The sequence below is a fragment of the Neoarius graeffei genome, chromosome 25, assembly GCF_027579695.1.
Source record: "Neoarius graeffei isolate fNeoGra1 chromosome 25, fNeoGra1.pri, whole genome shotgun sequence".
In the NCBI taxonomy this organism is placed as follows: domain Eukaryota; kingdom Metazoa; phylum Chordata; class Actinopteri; order Siluriformes; family Ariidae; genus Neoarius; species Neoarius graeffei.
The window spans coordinates 26,222,484-26,244,833 of NC_083593.1; the positions used below are offsets into that span (position 1 = coordinate 26,222,484).

Genomic DNA, 22,350 nt, shown 5'->3' on the forward strand with positions numbered 1-22,350 from the left:
ATTTGCTTAGAGTTTGATTGTCTTATTATATCTGGGGATTTTAACTTGCATGTAGATAATACTGATAACATTTATGCCAAATAACTATTTGCAATTATTGATAACTTTAACCTGGTACAACATGTACAGGGACCGACCCACTCTCGTGGTCATACTCTTGACCTCGTCATCACAAAGGGTCTTACTGTTTCTTATACTGTTGTTGACCTGGCATTATCTGATCATTTCTGTGTTTTCTTTGAAGTTTCTATGTCTCCTCACATTCAGAATAGCTCAACGACTATAGGTAGGAGAGTCATAAACGAAAACACGTGTTCTTTTTGAGCAAGCTCTCTCACAGAACTCAACCAAAATGTCAGACTCTGTAGATGATTTACTGGAATTTTTTAATTTAAATATGACCCAAATTATGGATAATATTGCTCCATTCAAAATCAAAAGAGTCAATGATAAGCAGAAAGCACCATGGAAGCAGTACCCGGCTGTTAAACTGCTAAAGAGAGAATGTAGAAAGACTGAAAGAAAATGGCGCAAATCTAAACTTCACATCCATTATCAAATCCATAAAGAGATGCTTTGTAATTATAATTATGAAATTCGTAAAGCAAGACAGTCTTTCTTCTCCAACATCATCAGCAGGAATATGAACAATGCCCGTGTGCTATTTTCAACAGTAGAGAAGCTAACTAATCCCCCACCACAATTAGCACCTGAACTTCTATCAGTTAATAAATGCAATGAGTTTGCATCTTTTTTCAAAGGTAAAATTGATAAAATAAGGCAGAATATTTCTCATAATATATCTCAGTTGCAAAAAATTGAAAAACTGCAATCACCAATGACACAGATAGATAACTTTAACACAATGTCAGAATTTTGTTTAATTGATTATGAGACTCTTGAAAAAACTGTACAAAATCTCAGTTCTTCAACATCTGAACTGGACATTCTGCCCACCAACTTTTTTAAGTCTGTTCTTCATCTTATAATTACAGATGTGCTTCAAATTATAAATACATCCTTGGAGACTGGCGTTGTTCCTGTGTCCCTAAAAAAAGCTGTTGTAAAGCCCCTTCTTAAAAAAAATAATCTGGATCCTTCAGTGTTAAATAACTACAGGCCAATATCAAATCTACCATTCATCGGGAAAATCCTGGAAAAAATTGTCTTCAATCAATTAACTGCCTTCTTGATATCAAACAGCCGTTTTGATAATTTTCAGTCAGGATTTCGTGCCAATCATAGCATTGAAACAGCGCTGATTAAAGTTATAAATGACATACGTCTTAATACTGATGCAGGCAAAACAACGGTCCTGCTATTACTGGACCTCAGTGCAGCTTTTGATACTGTTGATCACAACATACTGCTATATCGACTTGAACACTGGGTTGGATTGACTGGTAAAGTTATCAATTGGTTAAAATCATACTTAAAAGATAGAAGCTTCTTTGTTACCCTAGGAAATTGTTCCTCAACGTCAATGCCCTTGACCTGTGGTGTCCCCCAGGGGTCGATTCTTGGACCATTACTTTTCAACCTTTATATGCTCCCACTTGGGCAAATTATCAATAAAAATTCAATTTGTATCACTGCTATGCAGATGATACCCAAATTTATTTTGCTCTATCACCAAATGACTATGCCCCCCTTGAATGTCTCTACCAGTGCATCGATCAAATCAATAGCTGGATGTCACAAAATTTTCTTCAGTTGAACACAGATAAAACAGAAGTAATTCTATTTGGAAAAAAAGATGAAAGACTAAGGATTACCACTATTCTTGACACAAAAGGGATTAAAACTAAAGAAATGGTTAAAAATCTTGGTGTTTTCATTGACAGCGAGCTAAACTTTGACAGTCACATGAAAGCAATCACTAAAACGGTATTTTATCACCTAAAAAACATTTCCAAACTAAGAGGACTTATGTCAAAAAATGATCTGGAAAAACTAATACATGCCTTCATCTCTAGTAGGGTTGATTACTGCAATGGCCTTTTCACAGGCTTGCCAAAAAAGACCATCAAACGACTTCAGCTGGTTCAAAATGCAGCGGCAAGGGTTCTCACACGAACAAAAAGAACAGAGCACATTACCCCAATTCTAAGGTCCCTTCACTGGCTTCCAGTAAGCTACAGAATTGACTTTAAAGTATTGCTGCTGGTGTATAAATCTCTAAATGGTACAGGGCCCAATTACCTCTCTGATATGTTGCAGCGGCCTAACCCAATCAGATCTACCAGATCGCAACAGAAAAATTTACTATTAAAACCAGTTGTTAAAACAAAGTGTGGTGAAGCAGCTTTTAGCTACTATGCAGTACATCTATGGAACCAACTGCCAGAGGACATTAAAAATGCTCCTGCTGTTGGCAGCTTCAAATCTAGGTTAAAGACCAAGCTGTTTTCAGATGCTTTCTGTTAAATAATTAATATTTTTACATTTTTTATAATCTTTACTTTCTCTGCATGTTTTAAATTTACTTTAATTTTATTCTATTTTATCCCGCTGGTTTCTCCTTTTTTCTTTTTGGCATTTTATTATTTTATTTCTACTATTGTTTAATTCTTATTATTTTCTTTTAATTCTTTTAATTAATTGTTTTAGATTAAAAATAAAATTATTTTATGTAATTTTATTTCTCTATTGTTTACTGTTTTTGTTTTTGCTTCTGTAAAGCACATTGAACTGCCATTGTGTATGAAATGTGCTATATAAATAAACTTGCCTTGCCTTGCCTTCCTCTTGGCATGGCGTAACATATGAATTTATTGGTTTGCCATTCAAACATCATGCAAGATATTGCAAATCCCTTCACAATTTAACATCTGCAACATCTTGTCATGACATGTACCAAATATGGCATGAATCCAACAAATTGCATCAGAAGAGTATATCAAAATATCACGTGTTTTGGCAATGGAGTCATCACTGTCCATGTCCAAATGGTGGCACTATACCACAGGGTGTCTTTGGGCATGTGGATATCTTCTGAACCATGATATCCTATAACTTGTGAAATTTGAGCTGTATCAGGCAATGCTTTGTGAATTTATGACACACTTCCTTTTTGTGTAGCATAACCTATACATTTGCTGGTTCGCCATTTCAACATCAGACGAGATATCACAAATCTCTTAGCAATTTAAAATTAGCAACATGTTGCCTTAACGTTTACCAAATATGGCATGAATCCAACAAACTGCCTAGGAGGAGTACGTTAAAATGTAATATTTGTCAAAACGAAAAATATCTTGCTTTCTGTTGAGTATGCGCTGATGCAATATATATTGCCAATTTGTTCATCTGGGGCAGTCCACACATTAGTGATGGGAAGTTTGGCTCTTTTCAGAGAGACGGCTCTTGTGGCACGGCTCCCAAAAAAGAGATGGCTCTTTCGGCTCCCAAACGGCTCTTAATTTATCATCTGTAGCCTCATATTTTAGCCTAACTTGGCAAATATGAATGCTTTGTGTGTTGATAAAAACACTAAATGCAAAAGGGTTTATGAGAAGCCTTATAATTGCCTAATTTTGTGTATTTGTTCTGTTACAGAAGCAGGCATTCTTACTTTTGTTTAATATTTTAATCAAACTTTTAATTTAACACAAAAACAAATCCACAAAACCAGAACAGAAACAGAACCAAACTCAGTAACCAAACAGTATGTCCTCAGTGCAGGTTGGCATTCAAAAAAATCAAATGCCTCAGCTTGGATGGGCTGATGCAGCTTCTCCTCTCAGTTAGTATCTGCCCTGTTTTTGAGAAGACTCTCCAAAGGAACAGATGTTGCCCCAATACACAGTCTCCCCTCCATCACCTTCACCAGGTGTGGGAAGACTGAAGCCTTGGCCTGCCACCAGCTCAGTGGGTCTTCTGCTCATTGGATGAGGGGCTCCTCAAGATAACATCGCATCTCCATTATAACATCAGCTGTAGTATTTATCCTTGCAGCATCTCCAGTAGCTCTTTCATCAAAGAGCCTCCACACAGCAGAAGTTTGTGGCTCCTCCTCCACTTGGCCCTCTAATGGTGGAGCTGGCTAGCTGCTGGGGGTGCATTTTGCTGCTGCGGCAGTTATTCTCTGAAGTGCCTTGTCAACAGCTCTGTTGTCACTGAATGCAAGCTTTTTAAACCTAGGATCCAGTAATGTGGTTTCTGAAAGGACAGTGTTGAACTCCATATGCAGAAATTTTCGGTCCATGGCTGAACAAAGAGCCGCAACCAATTCCTTTATTTTCTGCACGGTTACCGTCACTAGCTGAAGACCTTTGCAAAGCAGAAGCATTTTGGAGGCTGTGACATAGCTGAAGGAGAGAAAACAGCAACTTTTAAAATTAGGCTTTTGTAAAATTATGTGTCATATTGCTTTTTTCAATTTAGTTTTGTCAATCATATATGTTGTTTCTGCAATATATAATAGTGACTGAATAGTAGTAGAGAAAAAAAAAACAATTGTCCAAGGTACCTGTCTGCACTTATCTCCACAGTCACCTCCTCAAATGGTTGCAGAACAGTGCAGACCTCTTTCACCAGCTCCCATTCCTCTTGACTTAACGTATCAACAGGTGCGTTGATGAGGGCCAGGGTGGAGATGATGGCATCTTTTGTTTCAAGAATGCGTTTCAACATATAAAATGTTGAGTTCAACCTGGTAGCACACACTTGTTTGGGCCTCAGTTCGGGCAACTCCATCTGGCGCTGTGTGGACTTCAGCCTCTCTGCAGCTACTATGCTTCTGTGGAAAAACTCCACAATAGCCTTTACCTTGTCCATGGTTGTTTTCACCACCTTCAGGGAATCTCTTATCATCAGGTTTAATGTATGCGCCAAATATGGGTGGTGGGTCCACTTCAGATTTTTTATGGCTTTGGTGATGTTTGCAGCATTATCACTCACACAGCACACCACTTTGTCCTGTACTTGCCATTCATTTACCACTCTTAATAGCTCCTCTACCAAGTCTTCTGCAGGGTGTCTGTCAGTGAACTCAAAGCAGTCCAGCAGGCAAGATGTCATCCTGCCACTTTCAATAAAGTGGCAAGTGACAGACATGAAAGAGCAGGTGGTTCTAGAGGTCCAGCAGTCAGTTGTCAGGCAAACTGATGGAGCTTTTTTCACCCTGTCTTGCCATAATGCACATTCTGTGTCATATAGTTTTGGGATCATTGTTAGGGACAGTGTTTTTCTACTGGGTAGAGTGTACATGGGATTTAAGGCTTTGACAAAACTTTTAAAACCTTTGTCCTCCACAATGGAAAAGGGCTGGAAATCAGTGGCAATCATACTGTGCTGTTTGGCTGGGGTCATCTGCTTTGGTATAAACTGACTTATTTTGCTTTGAGTTGCAGTAGGAGGGGTTATATTTGCACTACTAGTAGCTGCTGCAGCAGTTGTTGGTTTGGGACCCGGCACACCAGGGTCAGTAGACGTTGAGCCAGCTTGCCCTCTCTCCTCCAACTGCACTGTGGGATGGACAGTTCTGATGTGTCTGTGCAGGTTTGTGGTGGAACCTGCTCTTACTGTTATTTTCATTTTACAGTGAAGGCACTCTGCTCTGCTATTCCCAATATCTTTAAACTGCAGCCAGATGCTGCTTCGTTTACAGGTGTCAGTCATATTTACGTGTTTTTGTGATGCACTCACACTCTCCTCCTCACCGCTGTCTACTGTCTCACTCACTGATGGGGACGGACAGACACTCCACCTGACTGTCGCGTCTGTCCACCTCTCTGTTTTCACATAATGGCGTGATCCTATATTCTCACATGTGATTGGCCACAAGGCCACCATGCTGCCATCATCATCATGGTTTCCCTAGTGCGGCCGCACAACAGCTTTAGGGCGCTCTTCCTTAAAATGGTTTTTGAGGAATCGCAAGAAATCGTTCATCATCATCATCATCATTCTTCTGGCCTGCTGTTTGTCGATGTCAAGAGCACGCTCAACCTTGTTCCACAGTCTACCCTGCGTGTCTCCAAAGAGCATTTGCTTTTGATATGAATCAGTGTCCATTCTACATATGTGGGCCAGGTATTTAAGGTGTTGTTTAACACAGAAGTTACGGATAGGGAGAGTTTTAGTGATATCAAGAAGTTGTCTATTGGATATCTCAAAGCTCCAGTCAACTGGTTCAGCTGTGGCGGCCGTGTTATTCGTCTTTCTCTTTTTCAGATCCAGGGCATTCCTCCGTTTGTAACCTCCTCGAAGCATCTTCCTTAGGAACCCATTCCATACGACTTCCATTTTTTTCAATTCTTCTTCTGATAACTCCCATGCTTGAATACTGTACAGCAATCGTGATCTTACACATGCCGTCAAGAACTTAATTCTGGGTGAAAGTTGAATGCGCTTGTCTGTTAGGATATGTTTCAGCTGTTTCCATTTCTGGAAAGCAGATAGAGTTAGTTATTGTGTATCCAAGATATTTGAAACTTCTGACATTCTTCAGCGCCTTTGAACCAATAGTAACCAAACTTTCCTTTTCCATCAATGCTTCATCTACATTAAAAACCATGGGTTCGGTTTTGATATATGACATTTGAAGTCCAAAGCGTCTGTAAGCATTATCATAGATAGACAACATTTTCTGTAGCTCTTCCAGAGAATTTGCAAATATGGCTTGGTCATCCGCATATAAGAGTTCAATAATCTGATTGTGACCACATGGCGGGGACTTCTTTCGATACTCCCTAGGAGAAACTTCATTTGGAATGATGTAGTTCACATTAAAGCCTGCCCTTGGGATGCACTGTAATATTTCATGCCATGCAACTCTAACCACAAAGTCTAGGTACAAATTAAAGATGGACGGGGATTCCAAGGCACCTTGACGGCAACCCACCAATGTTTCGAAGAATGTTTTTGAACCTTTAATGCAAGCTTTTGTACCGGTGTATAAAGCCCGCAGAATTGTTATGAGGTGAGGACATCTGAGCCGTACTTCTAGGCAGCGGAATAATGCCTCTCTAGGAATCTAATCATATGCTGCTTTCAAATCAATAAAGGCTACAAATAACAGTGTTTTTGATTTTCTGGATGATTGTAAAATATGGCGAAAAATAAATATGGCATCACACGTGGACCTGTTTGTACGGAAGCCAAATTGAGAAGGCAGAAGGATCAACTCATAGGTTTCTCTGAGTCTCTCAATAATAATCCCTGATAGTATTTTAGAGATTGTCGCTATTATACTTAGGCCTCTATAATGTTCAGGAAGTGATTTCAGACCATTTTTGTACAAGCAGGTTATTGATGCTGTGCACCATGCAGCTGGGACCCGAGCACAAGACCATATCAATCCAACTAGCAGAAGGATATAATTTATCAATCTCACAGACGTGGCATATTTCAGCTGTTCGGAGTACACTTTGTCGATGCCTTGACATTTTCCATTCTTTAATTTTTTGATGGTATTTACAATCTCCTCACAGCTGGGTGTAGATTTGTCTATCTTGGGGAGGTCATCTGGTGGCAGTAAGTGTGGGAAGTCCTGGGGACGCTGTAGTTCTGGCTGTGGTGTATATGGGTGATCCTCAAGTTTCTTTGAATTGATCAGTGGCCGTGTTTCCTTTGAGAGTGATGTATAGTTCTTCATCAGACGGAATTCTTCTTCAGCATTGCGTTGTTCACTGGCCAAGTTTATTTGGGTTGCTTTGGCTTCAAAGAATTCATTCTTCAACTTAATGCCAAGCAAAACAAAGTTCTGCCGTGAGCAGAGCTGAGCAGCGAAAGGAAAAAAAAAAAAGTGGGGAGCCGGCTCTCACTCGATGGGAGTTGGCTCTTCTGATTCACTACAAAGCTTTTGCGCATGACATCACTACCACACATCTACCAAATTTGGCATGGATAGGTGAAACTATATACTGGAGAGGATTCTCAAATAACATGTGGGGGTGCTATGGAGTCTCCTGGACACACCCGGGGTCAAGCCTCTATTCCTGAGTAGCAGTGGCCAGGACTGATGTGTCTACCAAATTTCAAGAGCCCGAGTTTTTAGGCAATGGATTCATTACTGTCCAGGTCCATATGGTGGTGCTATACCAGAGGGTCAAATTGGGAATGTGGATGTCATCAAAACCATTATACCCTATAACCTGTGAAGTTTTAGCCATATCAGGCAATGCATGGTGAATTTATGACTCACTTCCTGTTTGCATGGCATAACATATAAATTTATTGGTTCACCATTTCAACATCATGCAAGATATTGCAAATCCCTTCACAATTTAACAGCTGCACCATCTTGACATCACATATACCAAATATGGCATGAATCCAACAAACCACCGAGGAGGAGTACGTTAAAATGTAACGTATCAAAACGCACAAAACAACAAAAAAATCTAACTTCCTGTTGAGTATGGCTGATGCAATGTATAAAGCAATTTTGTTCGTTTTGGAGCACCCCACACACCTACCAAATTTGACACAGATGGGTGAAGCTATATACTGGGTAGAAGTCTCATTGACATATGGTGGCACTATGGAGTCCCCCGGACACACCCGGTACCACACCTCTATCCCTAAGTAGTAGTGGACAGGATTGATATGTGCACCAAATTTCATGAGTTTTAATTTTTTGGCAATGGAGTAATTACTATCCTGGTCCAAATGGTGGTGCTATACCAGAGGGTCAGTATGGGCATGGGGATGTCATCAGAACCATTATGGCTTATAACGTGTGAAGTTTTAGCCATATCAGGCACTGCATGGTGAATTTATGACACACTTCCTGTTTGCATGGCGAAACAAATTTATTGGTTTGTCATTTCAACATCATACAAGATATCGCAAATCCTATCACAAGTCAATTGGCTAAAACAATGTACATTTCAGTTTTGTTCATCTTGGGGCACCCTACACACCTTCCAATTTTGACATGGATAGGTGAAACTATATACCAGGCAGAAGTCTCAATGACATATGGGGGCGCTATGGACTCCAGTGGACATGCCCGGGGTCAAGCCTCTATCCCTGAGTAGCGGTGGCCAGGACTGATGAGAGTACCAAATTCATGAGTCAAAATTTTTAGGCAATGGCATCATTACTGTCCAGGTCCAAAGGGTCAAACTAGGGTCAAACTAGGTAAGTGGATATCATCAGAACCATGATATCGTATAACCTGTGAAGTCTGAGACAGATCAGGCAATGCATGGTGAATTCCTGTTTGCGTGCTATAACGTATTAATTTATTGGTTCGCCATTTCAGCATCTTGCGACATATCGGAAATCCCATTGCAATTCAACATCAATAACATGTTGCTTTAACGTATACCAAATATGGCATAAATCCAAAAAAACACCTAGGAGTTCGTTAAAACGTAACACCTGTCAAAACGCACAAAACCAAAAATATCTCACTTCCTGTTTAGCATGGCTGATGCAATATAGAGGGAATTTTGTTTGTCTCAGGTGACTCCACAGACCTACCAAATTTGACACAGATAGATGAAAGTATATACCGGGTAGGGGTCTCAATGACATATGGTGGTGCTATGGCATCCCCTGGACATACCTGGCGTCAAGCTCCTATGGCTGAGTAGCGGTGCACATGACTGATATGTCTACCAAATTTCATGAGTTTTCAAATATGTACAAGGTGTCAAATCTATATTTTTGAAATAGGCGGTACTATGGAGTTAATGAAGCCCACCTAGACTAATTTACCATAATCACATTAAATTATATCAGAGGACAAATGTATGTGCAAAATTCCATGAGTTTTTGTCCATCATAAGCCCTTCAAAACAGCATGGGAAAATTTCTAAATCCCACATTCCATCCAGCATGGCTGACTTCCTGTTAGGTGGAGTCAAATACACCCAAGTGAACTTTGTCCTAGATCACAGGAGTATTGATCACACCAAATCTCATGCCAACCTGAGCAATTTCATCTCAACCATAGCTTTTCGGGGGTGCTATAGAGCTGCGGGACCACACCCAGTCCCTTGCTCAGTGTAAATGCATGATTTTATGCACATGTGATCAGTGTGCCAAAATTTGTGAGTTTTCAAGCATCACAAGTGCCTCAAAAAGTTCTTCCGTGGAGAAATAAAATAAGAAGAGGAGGAAGAAGGAGAAGAAGAAAAAAAACATGTTGTAAACAATAGGATTTTGAACCTACAGTGCAAGCCATAGGCCTGCACCTTGGTGCTCGGGCCCTAAATATAGCTGCTAGCAGCAATAAAGGGCTCTCGCACATAAGAACATGCTGAAAACAATAGGGCATTGCACCTGGGGCCAAGCGTCCATCCCTGAGTAGCAGTGTACCAAATTTCATGAGTCAGAGTTTTTCGGCAATGGCATCATGACTGTCCAGGTCCAAATGGTGGCACTACACAAGAGGCTAACTTTGGGCATGGGGATGTCATCAGAACCCTGATGTCTTATATAACCTGTGAGGTTTTAGCTCTATAAGGCAATGCACAGTGAATTTATGTTACATTTCCTGTTTGCAGGGCAAATCATATAAATTTATTGGTTCACCATTTCAACATCATGCAAGAAATCACTTATCCTGTCACAAGTCAATTGACTAAAATAATGTGCATTTCAGTTTTGTTGATCTTGGGGCACCCCACACACCTAACAAATTTTGACACTGATAAGTGAAACTATATACTGAGCAGAAGTCTCAATGTCATGTGGGGGCATTATGGAGTCCAATGGACACACCTGGGGTCAAGCTTCTATCCCTGAGTAGCAGTGGCCTGGACCGATGTGTGTACCAAATTTCACGAGTCCAAGTTTTTAGGCAATGGCATCACTACTGTCCAGGTCCAAATGGTGGCGATCAAACTCAAATGGCTCTTATGGGATGGTCGTCTGTGCAGCACAGGACGTATACAAGAGGGTAAAATTGGGCATGTGGATATTATCAGAAGTATTGTATCCTATAACCTGTGACTTTTTAGCCATATCAGGCAATGAATGGTGAATTTTTGACATGCTTCCTCTTCGTGTGGCATAATATAAATTTATTGGTTCACCATTTCACCAGCTTGAAAAGATACAGCAAATCCCTTTGCAACTTAAAATCACCATCTTGCCATGACGTTTACCAAATATGAAAAAAAAAATATCTAGGTGGTTTGTTGAATGAACATCTTCCAAGAACAGTGAGTCCATATTTTTTGCCAGGGGCTGTAAACTTTAATTCAGCTGGCCGATTGCCTCAATTAAAGGCAAACCTCTTTCTCCTCTTAAACCTCAGGCCAGCATGGCATTGAGCCCACCAGTGCTACCGAACTCCACCATCTCTCATGGTCTTGGCTGAGTGCTGGGATGTCCTCCAGCCTCAAATTAACCTGCTGGAGGTCTTAAAATGACATGGTTCCAATGGGCGTGTGGTCAGCCACAAAGGCGTCTCCATGCCACTGCTGGCCGATCAAACTCAAACGGCTCTTATGGGATGGTCGTCTGTGCAGCACAGGATGTGTCTGAGCTAACGAACATGGCCTTGTGTGATGGTGCGAAGGATATTTAGTTGGTTAGTCCTCTGGCAGAGCTCCTCATTGGAGACACGGTCATACCACCGAATCCTTCAATGGTCCTGAGAGCACAGTCAAGGCCAAGGCTTTATCATTTCAACCATATACAGTTGGTACAGTACATTGTTAAAACAAAACATTTCTCCAGGATTATGGTGCTACATTAAAACATCAGGACTACAATCTACAATACAACAAAGTGCAAGAGTGCAACACAGCAGACAATAAATGACAAAACAACAAAGTGCAGACACAAATAAAATTCCGAATTGAGTGTGCATATGGAGTTAGTATATGAAAAAGGAATAAATAAATGTAAACCTATGTGTGAGAAACATTGTAAACATTCTAAGCAATAGTGCATTATTGTCCACTGTGCAAAGACTGCATTGTGAGTGGTGTGATTAACAGGCAGTATCAGACCAATCCCTCAGGAGTTAAGGAGTCTGATGGCATGTGGGAAGAAACGGTTATGGGTCTCGAACCGAGAACATGGGTGTGGTTCAGTTGAGAACACAGGTCTTGGCACTGTACAGCAGCACAGACAAAACCACAGCATTGTAGACCCATAGCTTGGTGAGTCAGGAGAGGTCATGTCGTCTCCAGAATGGTCTCCAAAGGCTTCTCATTATGCCTGCTGCCAGTCCATATTGCCTCACTGAGGTGGTCACCATTATTGGCGACTTCCGATCCCAGGTAAACAAATAAGGTAATGAATTTGACATGGTCAGTGCCAATGACAATGGGGGTGGGCCTGGTCTTAGACCTGGACCAGTTGACACGTAGCCCAAGCCTGGATGCCTCCTCATCAAAAGCATGACATGGTCCCTTCAATTCTGTCAACAAGCAGCAGAACAACGTTGTGTTGTCGGCATAATCCAAGTCCGTCAGGGAGTAGTCTCCGAGGTGGACACCTAGGAAGTGGTCACAGACTGCAATCATCAGGTCAGGGGTGGCCACATAGCCCTGGCGATCTCCAGCAGCAATTGGGAACCAGTCGAAATCCTGACCGTTCATCTGAACACGGCTCTCTGTGCCATTGTAGAGCATCATGAACAGTTTGATTAGCTTCAGTGGGAGGGCTAAGGTGCGGCGGATATTCCACATGGTAGGTCGGTCAAAGGCGGCCTTGAGGTCAATAAAGGCAATAAAGAGATGGCAATCCTTGCAGAACTTCTTGATGAGGCGCTGTAAAACAGAGATGTGGTCAATAGTTGATCAGCCGGCCATGAATTCTGCCTGTTGAGGGCAGTGTCTGAATCCAGGGATGAGAATGAGAAATTGTATTTTCAACTGAAAATTTAATCGGGGGTCTGGGGGCCATCGGCCCCCAGCCAGGTCCAAGGCGGAGCCTGGTCGGGGGTCCAGGGGGCCGAAGGCCCCCGGAAGCTAATGAGTTTTATACATTTTAGACCACTAGAAATGGTCTCAGATTGCTCAGTTGAATAGGGTTAGGGTTAACACTCTATATTCTATATTAACACTCTATATTCCCATCAGTTGCTAAGTAAACTTTTCACCGTTTCTTGTTTATTGTCAATCAAATATGTGAGTGGAATGTACCAAAGCAAAAAACAAATACCAGCAAAACATTTCTTACACAATTCTGAATGTGGGTACGGGTTCTCCATTAATTTTTGGGTACGAGTTTGTTTGGGTACAAGTTTCCCGTGGGTACGAGTTCATTTTGGGTACGAATTTACCGCATCCCCCTTCCACTTACCTGCATGGCATTTTCACAAACAATATACATTTTTTCAAAAAATATTTTAATATCTTATCATATGATATTTACCTCCGAGTGTGTCTTCCTGTCAGTCAAATGAGTGAGAGGTGACAATTCCGATGAAACTAGTCGGTCGACGAGTGTATGCTGGCTCTGTCCACTGGCTGGCCTGATCTTGAACGCCGATCCCAACGAATAGTTAGAACGACGAATTCTGACTTTTTCCGCATGTTTCTTCCCTTTTGAAGCATGTTCAATCAAAGCAATGCACCCGCGAGAGCCATAATTAATAATGTCATTGCAGTAGATACATTGGGCTTTGCCGGGAGCGTCACATTTTCCAATGAAATCGGGCAATTTCTCAACTACGTCTTCAGTGGTTTTGCCGATTTTTATCTTCAAAGTTACAGTTCTCTCTAACCAGTCCCAACGGAATTTATTCTTCACGTCTTTATCACCTGAATAAGCGATTTGTTTTCTTTTTTGATAATTTTCACCATTTTGAAGCTCTTATTCGCTGTTACATCCTCAATCTCCGGCCTCGTGGAGCGCCATGTTGAATGAGTAAGAAAGCGAAATGTGAAGAACCAATCAGAACGAAGCTTACATGTGACATTTTGGCCTTTCCTATCTATGCTCGTTTACCATTGGTCAAATCGCGATATTTCTCTCTCAACGGCCAATCAAATACAGTGTACGTTCTGAACTGCCGATGTAAACAGAGCCTTGTTCCCGATGGTTGACCGGGTCAACACATACCTAACCCCCCCTAAATATTTTCTCCTCGGATTTAGACGATTCACAAAAATGACCCCTGGGTTGATAAAATCTGCGGAATTCCGTGGATCCGCGGAAAATTCCCATCCCTGTGAATCTGATGGCAGGGAGGGCACAGTCAAGGAGTATCTGGATGAAGAGTTTGGCCGGTATGGAAAGCAAAGCAATTCCTCAGTGGTCGTAACATACGAGATGGTCATCTTTACTCTTCCAAAATGGGAGGATAACACCACACCGCTAGTCGTCCAGAAGCTCCTCAGTCACCCACACATGGTTGATAAAAAAAGTGACCAGCCAGTTAATTGTGCAGCCCCTGCCCTCCTTGAGAAATTCAGCGGTGATGCTGCAGATGCCTGGGGCCTTGTTGTTCTTGAGCTTGTGGAGGGTTTTAACTACATCGTGTCTGCGGACCAGATCAGCATGGCAGTCATGATTGTAATTAGTAGTGGAGGTGGCAGCAGCATGAAGGTCTGGATAGGGTGGTGGGGGAGGTTGCTGGAAGTGCTCCCTGGATGTGCTCGACTCACTGGGCAAGACAGGTGTGTTCAGTAGTGATGTCACCATTTTTGGACTTCACGTGGGTGACCTTCTTGCGAGGGCCACCACAGACCAATCTCTGCTGTGGCGGGCGATATCTTCCAGCCTTGACAGCCCGGTATCTCTTGTGGTCTATCTTTATGGCAACATTATGGGCCATGTTCAGTCAACAATACTCGGGCATATCGCCATGAAGACAGGCAGCATGATGTTCTTCAAATGATGGTGTTGTTGGAGATCCAGGGCTGCAGAGCAGTGGTGGTAGGGCAGCCGATGGTCATGGTGGGCACCTCATTGACTGAGGACTTGAAGGCCGACCAGTTAGTAATATCTTCGGCAGCCAACATATTGTATCAGTTGGAGATGGAGCAGTTGTACCGAGTACGAATGGTTGGGTCTCGAAGCCGGGATGAGTTGGCTCGAGGCTCAAGCACAGTCTCAGATGGGCAACAAAGAGGCAGTGATCAGTGTCGCCAAGCTGAGCACCATGATAAATGCAATGGTTGGTAATGCTGGATTGCCAACGGCAACTGATCAGAATGTGGTCCAGAGCTTGTTGCATCACTCTGTCATTGCTATACCAAGTCCAGTGGTGTTTCATTTCCTCAGGAACTAAAAGTCTGAGATACATGTTGGTGGCAGAGCTGGAGGAGGCAGAGCCCACTGTTGTTGGTGGCAGGGTCCCCAAAGGTGATGCCAGTGGCAGAGGAGTAGTTCTGAGCATCAGAGCCAAGGGTAGTGTTGGCATCAGTGAGGAGAATGGAAAGGTCATGTGGTCATGCTCAAGGATGGAGTGAAGTTGATCGTAGATAGTGTCCTCCTGGTCATCTGCAACACTGGTCAGAACATAGACAACAGTGATTATAATCTTTCCGTTGCGGTGGAGAAAGCAAGCGGTGAGAAGGCGGTTGTTTGCAGGCTCCCAGCTAAAATCAGAGAGCAGCATGCAGTCCTAGGTAAGGCCAGTGCTACTCCGCCATGTCCTCTCCCATTGAGTGGTCCGCTCCAGAGGAAGACGTGGTCGCCAGCTGAACACTTGCCGCTATCAGTCCAGCGAACCTCGCAGAGACTGGCAAAGGAGATGCTGCAGATGGAGAGCTCACAGGATAGAAGGGTGGCTGCACCAGTATGGAGATGGCTAAGGATGTTCCGAGGTGCAATGCGGCTGGTGTGTTGTAGATCTACAAGTTGTAGTCCGTTGATGAGAACCAAGGGTCGATTCCGTTGAAGGTCAGTCTGGTAATCTCTGGTAGGTGTTGTAACAGGGAAGGGTTCATCTGGCCGGGCTGTTAACCTGAGACAGACTAGCCAGGGGTTGGGGCTGCCACCTTAATACCCAGCCATAGGGTGTCCTGGCCTGCTGTCATAGACTGGGGTAAGATTGGACTACTCTTTGTCTGGCCCAAGCCAGACAAAGAGTAGCATAGCTCTCTGGATCAAGACACACAAGGCCCTGCACCACAACAAGGTGCAGATAACATCCATACAAGACATGCTTGAGTGCTCACTTGTTCATACAGTGGTGGTTGAAAGTTTGTGAACCCTTTAGAATTTTCTACATTTCTGCATAAATATGACCTAAAACATCATCAGATTTTCACGAAAGTCCTAAAAGTAGATAAAGAGAACCCAGTTAAACAAATGAGACAAAAATATTATACTTGGTAATTTATTTATTGAGGAAAATGATCCAATATTACATATCTGAGAATGACAAAAGTATGCGAACCTCTAGGATTGCAGTTAATTTGAAGGTGAAATTAGAGTCAGGTGTTTTCAATCAATGGGATGACAATCAGGTGTGAGTGGGCACCCTTTTTTATTTAAAGAACAGGGATCTATCAAAGTCTGATCTTCACAACACTTTTGTGGAAGTGTATCATGGAAGTGTATCATGGCGCGAACAAAGGAGATTTCTGAGGACCTCAGAAAAAGCGTTGTTGATGCTCATCAGGCTGGAAAAGGTTACAAAACCATTTCTAAAGAGTTTGGACTCCACCAATCCACAGTCAGACAGATTGTGTACAAATTGAGGAAATTCAAGACCATTGTTACCCTCCCCAGGAGTGGTTGACCAACGAAGATCACTCCAAGAGCAAGGCATGTAATAGTCAATGAGATCACAAAGGACCCCAGGGTAACTTCTAAGCAACTGAAGGACTCTCTCACATTGGCTAATGTTCATGAGTCCACCATCTGAACAACAGTGGTGAACAACAATGGTGTGCATGGCAGGGTTGCAAGGAGAAAGCCACTGCTCTCCAAAAAGGATGTTGCTGCTCGTCTGCAGTTTGCTAAAGATCATGTGGATAAGCCAGAAGGCTATTGGAAAAATACTTTGTGGACAGATGAGACCAAAATAGAACTTTTTGGTTTAAATGAGAAGCATTATGTTTGGAGAAAGGAAAAACGCTGCATTCCAGCATAAGAACCTTATCTGATCGGTGAAACATGGTGGTGGTAGTATCATGGTTTGGGCCTGTTTTGCTGCATCTGGGCCAGGACGACTTGCCATCATTGATGGAACAATGAATTCTGAATTATACCAGTGAATTCTAAAGGAAAATATCAGGACATCTGTCCATGAACTGAATCTCAAGAGAAGGTGGGTCATGCAGCAAGATAATGACCCTGAGCACACAACTTGTTCTACCAAAGAATGGTTAAAGAAGAATAAAAGTTAAATGTTTTGGAATGGCCAAGTCAAAATCCTGACCTTAATCCAATCGAAATGTTGTGGAAGGACCTGAAGCGAGCAGTTCATGTGAGGAAACCCACCAACATCCCAGAGTTGAAGCTGTTCTGTACAGAGGAATGGGCTAAAATTCCTCCAAGTCAGTGTGCAGGACTGATCAATAGTTACTGGAAACATTTAGCTGCAGTTATTGCTGCACAAGGGGGTCACACCAGATACTGAAAGCAAAGGTTCACATACTTTTGCCATTCACAGATATGTAATACTGGATCATTTTCCTCAATAAATAAATGACCAAGTTTAATATTGTCGTCTCTTTTGTTTAACTGGGTTCTCTTTATCTACTTTTAGGACTTGTGTGAAAATCTGATGTTGTTTTAGATCATATTTATGCAGAAATATAGAAAATTCTAAAGGGTTCACAAACTTTCAAGCACCACTGTATTTGTACCTGGATACTGTGTTTAGATTGTTTTTGTTTTAAAATAAAATTTTCCTGGTGCTGACATCTTACTCTCATCGAGGCTCAAATATCACAATCTGAGTACAAATTCTGTGAGAGAATTAGAGATGGTGATGTAACTTATGTGCCACTGAGGCTAAAATCTAGTGGATACATCACCGAAGCAGTGAAAAAAAACACACACCCTCTGGGAGCTTTTTGTTGCTTATAAATGCTCCTTCACCAGCTCCTTAGTGCCACCCCCCAAAAAAAAAATATTTTTATTGTATGTGATATTGTACGTGACATGCTTATTTGTTTTTAATCATTGAGAAAAGCAATATTTTAGACAGCAAGAATCACATTGCTATGACAACAACCATTATTTACTAGTATGTCAGTACTGTGTATGCATTATCTAGCCAAATTAGATTTACAATTTATAAAAGTAAAACCTATTGATTTGCATATTTTTGTTGCCAGTAGTAAAAAAAAAAATACAAAATTATATATATTATTTATTATATACACACAGCTACAGAAAACTGTTAGATTTTTAGAATTAAAAGCCTTTGTTACATGTACATTACAGTACAGTGAAATTCTCTGTCTGCATTTAACCCATCTGAAGCAGTTTAAAAAAAAAACCACACACGCACGCACAGTATGCTACAGTGCCCCAGGGATTTTTTTTTTTTTTTACAATTAGATGCCTTTATTCACTTCACTGCCCAGTGGTTTTAAATGTTATGGCTGATTGATGTATTTTTTGTAAGCTTTTCATGAACTATGGCTTCAGTAGTAGCACAAAACCCAGAAGTCAGAAAACCATATAGAAACAGCTGATCTTTTTCTAGGCTTAATTGGAATCACTTTCTTAAATGATATGATGATTACTTTTGAACATGTTTTTGTCAGTCAAACTTTGAGTTCGACTATGATTGGTTAATTCCAGAGGTGGAAAAACCCGGGTGCAGAAAGTAAAAACCCTGCCACATTTTTGCTCCAGCCAATTCAATGAACCAGCTGATCCTAATTACCACATCCCCTAAGCCAGGTTGATGAGCTAATTGGTGAAATCACCTGTGTTGAGAGCACAGGCAGAAGGAAAACCTAAGCAGGACTTTTACTTTGTCAATCCAGTTTTTCCACCTCTGGTTAATTCAGATCACCACCACATGCCCCATTATAAAATGCCTCTGGCTTGCTCATCAGGGAAAAATTTATAAAATTCATATGTAGTACCAGTCAAAAGTTTGGACACATCATCTAATTCAATGTTTTGTTTCCTTTCTTTTTACAAATTAAAATACACTTTATGTCTTCAAATAACAAAATGGACTCACCTCTCTTTATTTAGTTGAGCAGTTCTTGACAATTTGGATTACTACAGCTGTCGAATAGGACTATTTACTGTACATTTATTATTTAGTGTTTGATAGTTTCAAACGTATTAAGAAGGCAAGAAATTGCACGAATAAAATTTTGGAAAGGCACACTTGTTAACTGAAAGGCAGTCCAGATGACTACCTCATAAAGCTGGTTAAGACAATGCCAAGTGTGCAAAGCATCAAGGTAAATGGTGGCTACTTTGAAGAATCTAAAAATATTTACCACATAATTCCAGATACGTTCCCCATGTTATTTCCTAATTTTGATGTCTTCAGTATTGTTCTACAATATAGAAAAGTCAAAAGACAAAAAAAAAAAAAAGTATGTAAAAATTAAATCCAGAATTCATATACTTCTGTAAAATTCTATTGTGATAAAATGTCCATTGTTAAAAGTGCTATACAAAGAAAACTGAACTGAAAAGGGCATGCACACTTACACAACCAGATTATATTTTTTTCTTTTATCCCACAAAATGTTTGTTTTTCAGTTGAATTTTTGTTCTCCGTTATATCACATTAAAAAGCAGAAAATGATCTGACATGATTTACTTGGTTTCAATTAAAAAAACCTGCAGTTTTAACAGGGATATGTAAACTTTTTATACTCATCGTATATAACTATTCATATTGTTTTAGATGAACACAATATATTCCCTTTGAATAAATGATGGTCCTCAACATTACGCACTACAGAAAAATGGTTCAGAACTCATTTATTTGCACAAAGTGCCTTTACTTACACAGTCGATTTATCTAACCCTAAAGCACAATCCACAAGTATACTTAAATCTCACTAAATATGCATTTGATTTTTTGTATACAAACCATTTAAACATTTAAAACTGAAGCTTAATAAAATTCACAAGGCCAATGTCAACCTTAGAAATCATCATCATCACAGATGTCAAGATACACATCAAAAGCCTCCCGATTACAGTTTCCATCATGAGTGAAGACATATTTATGGAATGTCCCATCAACACATATAGCTGAAAGAGATGAGAAAGACACTTTTACAAACTGAGATTTATTTCTCAGCTTACTCACCAAAACAAATAAAGGGAATTCTATTTATAAAACTGACTCACCAATGACAGAGTTGACATTTTTGGAAGTGTTTTTCCCAAAGGCACAAATGCAAGCACATTCAGCTGGCACAGTAAAACTGGCCAGAGACCACTGACTGTCTACATATTGTCCAATGACTGGCCCAACTTTTCCCACCCGAGCCAAACTGAAATGGAAACCATCATCACAATCTAACACATTGTGTATGTTTTTTTTTAACAATTTAACATTTAGTTAAGTAAGTGATTAAAGAAAATTTATGCTTGTACAGAACAAATATAGGGCTTACGCTGAGCGCCGATTCAATCTGGTATCCTTCAGTGCAAAAATGTGAACAGTCCCTTTGTCACTTGAAGCACACAGGAAGGATGAGTCATGGCTAAAATTGATGCTGTTTTATGGGGGAAAATAAGAAAAACACAAAATCAACCATCTGACTGACACTACAGAGTAACATTTAATTTTACCTTAAAATTATGGGTGTTTGTTATTATGAAAACCACACTTGAATTCAATTCCCACATTTTTGTTGATAGCAAAATGGTGCTAAATTAAATTACATTAAAGCTGGTAATGTTGCAAATCCCTTGTACATGTTTACAGTTCACATTATTATACTGGACTACCAACCAATGCAATACCTCTTTGGCACCTATTATTATCCAAGCAGTTTTTAAAAGCACTTGACATTCAAAGAAAAACAAGAACAGCTTAGATACGGAAAGAAAAATACATTTTATAAAAAGTAGACCTTTTTTTTTTGGCTGTTTTGAGAGATTCTAAGCAGAACTCTTGTCCAGAGTAGTAAAGAACACAAATTCTCTTCAAAGGTTTAAACAAAAGAAAGGTGAAAAACAACAACTAGACTGCATTTCCGCAGAGAAAATGCAAAAGTGTGCTTGCTGACCTGTAGCAGAAGAGCTATCATGCTAACATGTAAACAGCTAGCATTCTAATATGTTAATGGATAACATGATAACAGGGAGCAGGCTAGCATGCAAACATGCCTACAGTGAACGTTCCAACATGTTAATGGCTAACACGTTAATTGAGAGTATTTAACCTCGGCACGTTAAATATGCTAACAAGCTAATGCTAACATGTTAATTGTTAACACACTATGTTAACTGCTAGCATGCTAATAGTTTAATGGCTAACATGCACAGGCGAACACGCTAACATACCATAGCTAACATGTTAACAACTCACTAGCTAACAGCCAACATGATAGACTAATGGCTAACATTAATGCTTATATGCAACCGCTATATAACGTGTGCACATGCATACGAACAAGTATTCCTAATAAAGTGGCCATTGAGTTGAAGTTGATTTTGTTGTCCAATTCTCAGTTGAAAAGATCCTTGCCAAATGCAATAATTGCACCGCTAACGTGTGCACATGCATACGAACAAGTATTCCTAATAAAGTGGCCATTGAGTTGAAGTTGATTTTGTTGTCCAATTCTCAGTTGAAAAGATCCTTGCCAAATGCAATAATCACATGTGTGATGGGTGAGTTGGCCTGAGGTGGCATATGAAGTTTGGTGGATGTGTGGTGAAGTGTTACTGACCAAAACTCCAGTCATTTGAATGGGGCCAAAAATCAGTGGAAGTCTATGGAGGGAAAAAGGGATGTGTGAAAACCAAGGAAAAGACAAGTGCAGGTCTCAGATGAGTGGAGAGATATGTGCAGGGACTTGGCCTGAGGCATCATCTGAATTTTCATGAAGTTTGATAACTTGGTTCAAAAAAAAAAAGAAAGTTGTTCTCCCGAAACTCCATTCATTTGCAATGGGGCCAAAGTCAATGGAAGTGAATGGAGGAACAACAGATGAGTGAAAAGAAAGGAAAAGACGAGTACGGGTCAGAACTGATTGCATGTATGTATCAGGGGAGTTGGCCTGAAGTATCACGAGGTTTGGTGCGTCTACAATGAAGCGTGTCCGAGCAGGATGATTCGATTCATGAGCCCTATTCATTCTCTATGGGAAAAAAACAGAAACGACAAGAACGAGAGAATGGGTGCGTCAATCCAAAAGCTGTATGCCAGCACACTACACCACTTCAGGACGGACGTTTCCAAGATGGAACGGTGTTGGTATCCCAAAAGCTGTAGGAGGAGTAGCGGCTCAAAAAAACGGGCGTACAAGAATAATAACTAGAATGCATTTCCGGAGAAAATGCGAAAGTGTGTTTGCTCAGGGGCGCCGCCAT

At 40.8% G+C, this 22,350-nt stretch overlaps 1 protein-coding gene across 3 annotated transcripts in view; it reads right to left on the bottom strand.

Moving 5' to 3' along the window:
* wdr45 (WD repeat domain 45) overlaps positions 1-22,350 on the bottom strand; it is a 149,635-nt gene that overhangs the window by 14,047 nt on the left and 113,238 nt on the right. Inside the window, exons 8-12 of one of the 3 annotated variants that reach the window (XR_009651596.1) lie at positions 20,424-20,525; positions 20,155-20,300; positions 19,945-20,055; positions 19,287-19,346; positions 11,776-12,683 (exon numbers count right to left, since the gene is read on the bottom strand). Coding sequence is in view for 1 of the 3 variants with exons in the window: in XM_060909503.1 (XP_060765486.1) it covers positions 19,946-20,055; positions 20,155-20,300; positions 20,424-20,525 (358 nt within the window). In the remaining 2 variants the exon portion in view is untranslated. Of the gene's footprint in view, positions 1-11,775; positions 12,684-18,177; positions 19,347-19,944; positions 20,056-20,154; positions 20,301-20,423; positions 20,526-22,350 lie in introns of those variants that run through there. The other 2 variants (XR_009651595.1, XM_060909503.1) reach the window with 2 other exon arrangements.